The 9,534-nt window shown below is 47.0% G+C and overlaps 1 protein-coding gene across 1 annotated transcript in view; it reads right to left on the bottom strand.

Moving 5' to 3' along the window:
• LOC129823577 (ubiquitin carboxyl-terminal hydrolase 33-like) overlaps nucleotides 1-9,534 on the bottom strand; it is a 110,015-nt gene that overhangs the window by 5,333 nt on the left and 95,148 nt on the right. The window contains exon 23 of the mRNA XM_055882417.1: nucleotides 95-163. Coding sequence (XP_055738392.1) covers nucleotides 95-163 — 69 coding nt within the window. The remainder of the gene's footprint in view (nucleotides 1-94; nucleotides 164-9,534) is intronic.

The following is a 9,534-nucleotide window of genomic DNA, read 5'->3' as shown; positions in this document are numbered from 1 at the left end:
CACTACAGTTCCATCAGCCTCACACGGATAGGACATTATATAAGCAGGGGGATTTAGAGAAGACAGAAAAGTTGACTGGGTCACAGGCTGTTACCTTGTCTGAGTGTTAGATGGCCGTTCTTGTTGATCGCGATCTTGGAGTTATCGATTGGTCCCGGTGGATCTGCAAGGGAGAGGGAAATACATTATTAATGACACATAAAAATGTAGTCTGAAGGCAGCCTAATATAGCATTTTATAGCACTCCTTTCAACAGCTGGGAGTGGAGACTCCAAATCGCACCTACTACTCTATCTATACAGCAGTATGTAGACACCCCTTCAAATGAGTGGATTTGGCAACTTCAGCCACACAGTCATGCAATCTCCATAGACAAACATTGGAGGTATAATGGCCTTACTGAAGAGCGCAGTGACTTTCAAATTGGCACCGTCATTGGATGACACCTTTCCAACAAGTCAGTTAATCAAATTTCTGCCCTGCTCGAGCTGCCACGGTCAACTGTAAGTGCTGTTATAGTGAAGTAGAAACGTCTAGGAGCAACAACGGCTCAGCCACGAAGTGGTAGGCCACACAAGCTTACGGAACGGGACCTCCGGGTCCCGAACCGCGTAGCGCATAAAAATCGTCTTTCCTCGGTTGCAACACTCACTACAGAGTTCCAAACTGCCTCTGGAAGCAACGTCAGCACAGTAACTGTTTGTCGGGAGCTTCATGAAATGGGTTTCCAGGGCCGAGCAGCTACACACAAGCCTAAGATCCCCATGCACATTGCCAAGCGTCGACTGGAGAGATCTAAAGCTCGATGCCATTGAACTCTGGAGCAGTGGAGACGCGATCTCTGGAGTGATGAATCACGCTTCACCATCTGGAAGTCCGACGGACTAATCTGGGTTTAGGAGATGCCAGGAGAACGCTACCTGCCCCAATGCATAGTGGCAACTGTAAAGTTTGGTGGAGGAGGAATAATGGTCTGGGGCTGTTTTTCATGGTTTGGACCCCTTAGTTCCGGTGAAGGGAAATCTTAACGCTACAGCATACAATGACATTCAAATCAAATCAAATGTTATTTGTCATATGTGCTGAATACAACAGCTGTAGACCTTACAGTGAAATGCTGAATACAACAGGTGTAGTAGACCTCACAGTGAAATGCTGAATACAACAGGTGTAGTAGACCTTACAGTGAAATGCTGAATACAACAGGTGTAGTAGACCTCACAGTGAAATGCTGAATACAACAGATGTAGTAGACCTCACAGTGAAATGCTGAATACAACAGGTGTAGTAGACCTCACAGTGAAATGCTGAATACAACAGGTGTAGTAGACCTCACAGTGAAATGCTGAATACAACAGGTGTAGTAGACCTCACAGTGAAATGCTGAATACAACAGGTGTAGTATACCTCACAGTGAAATGCTGAATACAACAGGTGTAGTAGACCTCACAGTGAAATGCTGAATACAACAGGTGTAGTAGACCTTACAGTGAAATGCTGAATACAACAGGTGTAGTAGACCTTACAGTGAAATGCTGAATACAACAGGTGTAGTAGACCTCACAGTGAAATGCTGAATACAACAGGTGTAGTAGACCTCACAGTGAAATGCTGAATACAACAGGTGTAGTAGACCTCACAGTGAAATGCTGAATACAACAGATGTAGTAGACCTCACAGTGAAATGCTGAATACAACAGGTGTAGTAGACCTCACAGTGAAATGCTGAATACAACAGATGTAGTAGACCTCACAGTGAAATGCTGAATACAACAGGTGTAGTAGACCTTACAGTGAAATGCTGAATACAACAGGTGTAGTAGACCTCACAGTGAAATGCTGAATACAACAGATGTAGTAGACCTCACAGTGAAATGCTGAATACAACAGATGTAGTAGACCTCACAGTGAAATGCTGAATACAACAGGTGTAGTAGACCTCACAGTGAAATGCTGAATACAACAGGTGTAGTAGACCTCACAGTGAAATGCTGAATACAACAGGTGTAGTAGACCTCACAGTGAAATGCTGAATACAACAGGTGTAGTAGACCTTACAGTGAAATGCTGAATACAACAGGTGTAGTAGACCTTACAGTGAAATGCTGAATACAACAGGTGTAGTAGACCTCACAGTGAAATGCTGAATACAACAGGTGTAGTAGACCTTACAGTGAAATGCTGAATACAACAGGTGTAGTAGACCTCACAGTGAAATGCTGAATACAACAGGTGTAGTAGACCTTACAGTGAAATGCTGAATACAACAGGTGTAGTAGACCTCACAGTGAAATGATGAATACAACAGGTGTAGACCTCACAGTGAAATGTTGAATACAACAGGTGTAGTAGACCTTACAGTGAAATGCTGAATACAACAGGTGTAGTAGACCTCACAGTGAAATGATGAATACAACAGGTGTAGACCTCACAGTGAAATGCTGAATACAACAGGTGTAGTAGACCTTACAGTGAAATGCTGAATACAACAGGTGTAGTAGACCTCACAGTGAAATGTTGAATACAACAGGTGTAGTAGACCTTACAGTGAAATGCTGAATACAACAGGTGTAGTAGACCTCACAGTGAAATGTTGAATACAACAGGTGTAGTAGACCTTACAGTGAAATGCTGAATACAACAGGTGTAGTAGACCTCACAGTGAAATGTTGAATACAACAGGTGTAGTAGACCTTACAGTGAAATGCTGAATACAACAGGTGTAGTAGACCTCACAGTGAAATGCTGAATACAACAGGTGTAGACCTCACAGTGAAATGCTGAATACAACAGGTGTAGTAGACCTTATAGTGAAATGCTGAATACAACAGGTGTAGTAGACCTCACAGTGAAATGCTGAATACAACAGGTGTAGTAGACCTCACAGTGAAATGCTGAATACAACAGGTGTACTAGACCTCACAGTGAAATGCTGAATACAACAGGTGTAGTAGACCTCACAGTGAAATGCTGAATACAACAGGTGTAGTAGACCTCACAGTGAAATGCTGAATACAACAGGTGTAGTAGACCTTACAGTGAAATGCTGAATACAACAGGTGTAGTAGACCTCACAGTGAAATGCTGAATACAACAGGTGTAGTAGACCTACCGGTTAAAGAGCAGCAGTACAATAACAGTAGTGAAGCTATATTCATGGGGTACCGGTACAGAGTCAATATACAGGGGGTACAGGTACAGAGTCAATATACAGGGGGTACTGGTACAGAGTCAATATACATGGGGTACCGGTACAGAGTCAATATACATGGGGTACCGGTACAGAGTCAATATACATGGGGTACCGGTACAGAGTCAATATACAGGGGGGTACCGGTACAGAGTCAATATACAGGGGGTACTGGTACAGAGTCAATATACAGGGGGTACCGGTACAGAGTCAATATACATGGGGTACCGGTACAGAGTCAATATACATGGGGTACTGGTACAGAGTCAATATACAGGGGGGTACTGGTACAGAGTCAATATACAGGGGGGTACCGGTACAGAGTCAATATACATGGGGTACCGGTACAGAGTCAATATACAGGGGGGTACCGGTACAGAGTCAATATACAGGGGGGTACCGGTACAGAGTCAATATACAGGGGGTACCGGTACAGAGTCAATATACAGGGGGTACCGGTACAGAGTCAATATACAGGGGGGTACCGGTACAGAGTCAATATACATGGGGTACCGGTACAGAGTCAATATACAGGGGGTACCGGTACAGAGTCAATATACAGGGGGTACCGGTACAGAGTCAATATACATGGGGTACCGGTACAGAGTCAATATACATGGGGTACCGGTACAGAGTCAATATACAGGGGGGTACCGGTACAGAGTCAATATACAGGGGGTACTGGTACAGAGTCAATATACAGGGGGTACCGGTACAGAGTCAATATACATGGGGTACCGGTACAGAGTCAATATACATGGGGTACTGGTACAGAGTCAATATACAGGGGGGTACCGGTACAGAGTCAATATACAGGGGGGTACCGGTACAGAGTCAATATACATGGGGTACCGGTACAGAGTCAATATACATGGGGTACCGGTACAGAGTCAATATACATGGGGTACCGGTACAGAGTCAATATACAGGGGGGTACTGGTACAGAGTCAATATACAGGGGGGTACCGGTACAGAGTCAATATACATGGGGTACCGGTACAGAGTCAATATACAGGGGGGTACCGGTACAGAGTCAATATACAGGGGGGTACCGGTACAGAGTCAATATACAGGGGGGTACCGGTACAGAGTCAATATACAGGGGGTACTGGTACAGAGTCAATATACAGGGGGTACTGGTACAGAGTCAATATACAGGGGGGTACCGGTACAGAGTCAATATACAGGGGGGTACCGGTACAGAGTCAATATACATGGGGTACCGGTACAGAGTCAATATACAGGGGGGTACCGGTACAGAGTCAATATACAGGGGGGTACCGGTACAGAGTCAATATACAGGGGGGTACCGGTACAGAGTCAATATACAGGGGGGTACCGGTACAGAGTCAATATACAGGGGGGTACCGGTACAGAGTCAATATACAGGGGGGGTACCGGTACAGAGTCAATATACAGGGGGGTACCGGTACAGAGTCAATATACAGGGGGGTACCGGTACAGAGTCAATATACAGGGGGGTACCGGTACAGAGTCAATATACAGGGGGGTACCGGTACAGAGTCAATATACAGGGGGGTACCGGTACAGAGTCAATATACAGGGGGGTACCGGTACAGAGTCAATATACAGGGGGGTACCGGTACAGAGTCAATATACAGGGGGGTACCGGTACAGAGTCAATATACAGGGGGGGTACCGGTACAGAGTCAATATACAGGGGGGTACCGGTACAGAGTCAATATACAGGGGGGTACCGGTACAGAGTCAATATACAGGGGGGTACCGGTACAGAGTCAATATACAGGGGGGTACCGGTACAGAGTCAATATACAGGGGGGTACCGGTACAGAGTCAATATACAGGGGGCACCGGTACAGAGTCAATATACAGGGGGGTACCGGTACAGAGTCAATATACAGGGGGGTACCGGTACAGAGTCAATATACAGGGGGTACTGGTACAGAGTCAATATACAGGGGGTACTGGTACAGAGTCAATATACAGGGGGTACTGGTACAGAGTCAATATACAGGGGGTACTGGTACAGAGTCAATATACAGGGGGTACTGGTACAGAGTCAATATACAGGGGGTACTGGTACAGAGTCAATATACAGGGGGTACCGGTACAGAGTCAATATACAGGGGGTACTGGTACAGAGTCAATATACAGGGGGTACTGGTACAGAGTCAATATACAGGGGGTACTGGTACAGAGTCAATATACAGGGGGTACCGGTACAGAGTCAATATACAGGGGGTACTGGTACAGAGTCAATATACAGGGGGTACTGGTACAGAGTCAATGTGGAGGCTATATACAGGGGGTATATGTACAGAGTCAATGTGGAGGCTATGTACAGGGGGTACTGGTACAGAGTCAATGTGGAGGCTATATACAGGGGGTATATGTACAGAGTCAATGTGGAGGCTATATACAGGGGGTACCGGTACAGAGTCAATGTGGAGGCTATATACAGGGGGCACCAGTACAGAGTCAATGTGGAGGCTATATACAGGGGGCACCAGTACAGAGTCAATGTGGAGGCTATATACAGGGGGGTACCGGTACAGAGTCAATGTGGAGGCTATATACAGGGGGGTACCGGTACAGAGTCAATGTGGAGGTTATATACAGGGGGTACCGGTACAGAGTCAATGTGGAGGCTATATACAGGGGGTACCGGTACAGAGTCAATGTGGAGGCTATATACACGGGGCACCAGTACAGAGTCAATGTGCGGGGGCACCGGTTAGTCAACGTAATTGAGGTAATATGTACATATAGGTAGAGTTAAAGTGAAGGAAGGTTGGCCCCAGTGATGTACTGGGCCGTACGCACTACCCTTTGTAGTCCCTTAGGTGATGCAACCAGTCAGGATGCTCTCGATGGTGCAGCTGTAGAACTTTTTCAGGATCTGAGGACCCATGCCAAATCTTTTCATTCTCCTGAGGGGGAATAGGTTTTGTCGTGCCCCCTTCACAACTGTCTTGGTGTGCTTGGACCATGATAGTTTGTTGGTGATGTGGACACCAAGGAGCTTGAAGCTCTCAACCTGCTCCACTGCAGCCCCGTCGAGGAGAATGGGGGCGTGTTCGGCCCTCCTTTTCCTGTAGTCCACAATCATCTCCTTTGTCTTGATCACGTTGAGGGAGAGGTTGTTGTCCTGGCACCACACGGACAGGTCTCTGACCTCCTGCCTATAGGCTGTCTCGTCGTTGATCAGGCCTACCACTGTTGTGTCATCGACAAACTTAACGATGGTGTTGGAGTCGTGACCATGCAGTCATGAGTGAACAGGGAGTACAGGAGGGGACTGAGCACGCACCCCTGAGGGGACCCTGTGTTGAGGATCAGCGTGACGGATGTGTTGTTACCTACTCTTACCACCTGGGGGGCGGCCCGTCAGGAAGTCCAGGATCCAGAGGGAGGTGTTTAGTCCCAGGGTCCTTAGCTCAGTGATGAGCTTTGAAGGTACTAGGGTGTTGAACGCTGAGCTGTGGTCAATGAACAGCATTCTCACATAGGTGTTCCTTGTGTCCAGGTGTGAAAGGGAACTGTGGAGTGCAATAGAGATTGCATCATCTGTGGATCTGTTGGGGCGGTAGGCAAATTGGAGTAGGTCTAGGGTTTCTGGGATAATGGTGTTGATGTGAGCCATGACCAGCCTTTCAAAGAACTTCATGGTTATAGACGTGAGTGCTACAGGTCAGAAGTCACTTAGGCAGGTTACCTTGGTGTTCTAGGGCACAGAGACTATGGTGGTCTGCTTGAAACATGTTGGTATTACAGACTCAGTCAGGGACAGGTTGAAAATGTCAGTGAAGATACTTGCCAGTTGGTCAGTGCATGCGCTTAGCACACGTCCTGGCTATCCGTCCGGCCCTGCAGCCTTGTGAATGTTGACCTGTTTGAAGGTCTTACTCACATCGGCTACAGAGAGCGTGATCACACAGCCATCCAGAACAGCTGATGCTCTCATGCATGCTTCAGTGTTGCTTGCCTCGAAGCGAGCATAGAAGTAATTTCTCATCTGGTCGGCTCTTGTCACTGGTCAGCTCGCGGCTGTGCTTCTCTTTGTAGTCTGTAATAGTTTGCAAGCCCTGCCACATCCGTCGAGCGTCGGAGCCGGTATAGTACGATTCAATCTTAGTCCTGTATTGATGCTTTTGATGATTCGTCTGAGGGCATAGCGGGATTGTGTCTGGGTTAGAGTCCCGCTCCTTGAAAGCGGCAGCTCTACTCATTAGCTCAGTCCGGATGTTGCCTGTAATCCATGGCTTTTGGTTGGGGTATGTGTAACGGATGTGAAATGGCTAGCTAGTTAGCGGGTACGCGCTAATAGCGTTTCAATCAGTTACGTCACTTGCTCTGAAACCTAGAAGTAGTGTTTCCCCTTGCTCTGCAAGGGCCGTGGCCTTTGTGGAGCGATGGGTAACGATGCTTTGTGGACGACCGTTGTTGATGTGTGCAGAGGGTCCCTGGTTCGCGCCCGTGTCGGGGCGAGGGGACGACGCAAAGTTATACTGTTACATTGATGCTGTTCACCCGGATCACTGGTTGCTGCGGAAAAGGAGGAGGTCGAATGGGGGGTGAGTGTAACGGATGTGAAATGGCTAGCTAGTTAGCGGGTACGCGCTAATTGCGTTTCAATCAGTTACGTCACTTGCTCTGAAACCTAGAAGTAGTGTTTCCCCTTGCTCTGCAAGGGCCGCGGCTTTTGTGGAGCGATGGGTAACGATGCTTCGTGGGTGACCGTTGTTGATGTGTGCAGAGGGTCCCTGGTTCGCGCCCGTGTCGGGGCGAGGGGACGGTCTAAAGTTATACTGTTACATATGTACGTACGGTCACTGGGCGGACGACGTCATCGATGCACTTATTGATGAAGCCAACGACTGAAGTGGTGTACTCCTCAATGCCATCGGAAGAATCCCAGAACATATTCCAATCTGTGCTAGCAAAACATTCCTGTAGTTTAGCATCTGTGTCATCTGACCACTTCTGTATTGAGCGAGTCACTGGTGCTTCCTGCTTTAGTTTTTGCTTGTAAGCAGGAATCAGGAGGATAGTATAATGGTGAGATTTGCCAAATGGAGGGCGAGGGAGAGCTTTGTATGCGTCTCTATGTGTGGAGTAAAGGTGGTCCAGAGTTTTTCTTCCTCTGGTTGCACATGTGACATGCTGGTAGAAATGAGGTAAAACTGATTTGAGTTTGTCTGTATTAAAGTCCTCGACCACTAGGGGCGCCGCCTCTGGATGAGTGTTTTCCTGTTTGATTATGGCCTTACACAGCTCACTGACTGCGGACTTAGGATATTTGTGATCGTAGCTTGTCTATTTTGTTATCCATTTGTACGTTAGCTAGTAGGACTGATGGTAGAGGCAGATTACCCACTCGCCGTTGGATCCTTACAAGGATCCTTACAACTCCCGACACACGTCCCAATATCTCTGTCTCTTGCAAATGATGATGTCTGAAGTAAATCCTTCGCGTCCGACTCGTTAAAGAAAAAATCTTTGTCCTTAAATAGGTGAATAATCGCTGTCCTGATATCCAGAAGGACTTTTCGGTCATAAGAGACGGTGGCAGAAACATTATGTACAAAATGAGTTTCAAATAACGCACAAAAACCCTTAAAACAGCAGCCATCTCCTCCGGTGCCATTAGTTATTCTAGAAGATTCTGTGCTTCCAACTTTGTGGCAACAGTTTGGGGAAGGCCCTTTCCTGTTTCAGCATGAGAAGTCCCCTTGTGCACAAAGCGAGGTCCGTGCAGAAATGGTTTGTTGAGATCGAACACCTTTGGGATGAATGGTCAACCCCATCGAACACCTTTTGGATGAATGGTCAACCTCATCGAACACCTTTTGGATGAATGGTCAACCCCATCGAACACCTTTGGGATGAATGGTCAACCTCATCGAACACCTTTGGGATGAATGGTCAACCCCATCGAACACCTTTGGGATGAATGGTCAACCCCATCGAACACCTTTGGGATGAATTGGAACACCGACTGTGAGCCAGGTCTAATCGCCCAACATAAATGCCGACCTCACTAATGCTCTTGTGGCTGAATGGAAGCAAGTCCCTGCAGCAATGTTCCAACAGTGGAGGCTGTTATAGTAGCAAGGGGGGGACCAATTCCCTTTTAATGCCCATGCATACTTTTGATCATGTGGTGTATCTTTTTAGCCAATCACCATTGTCCTTTCCCTTGACAAAGCCCTTTGTCAAAATGTACTTTTCAAAGCAGGTTAGGAGAATTAGGTGCAGGTTAGGAGAATTAGGTCCAGGTTAGGAGAATTAGGTGCAGGTTAGGAGAAGGGTTAGGGTTAGCTAAAATGCAACAAAAAAATATATTTGACAAAAGCTGTATC

Source organism: Salvelinus fontinalis, chromosome 26 (assembly GCF_029448725.1).
Source record: "Salvelinus fontinalis isolate EN_2023a chromosome 26, ASM2944872v1, whole genome shotgun sequence".
Taxonomy (NCBI): domain Eukaryota; kingdom Metazoa; phylum Chordata; class Actinopteri; order Salmoniformes; family Salmonidae; genus Salvelinus; species Salvelinus fontinalis.
The sequence above is the reverse complement of the archived record's forward strand: the minus strand, read 5'-3'. Positions and strand labels throughout refer to the sequence as shown.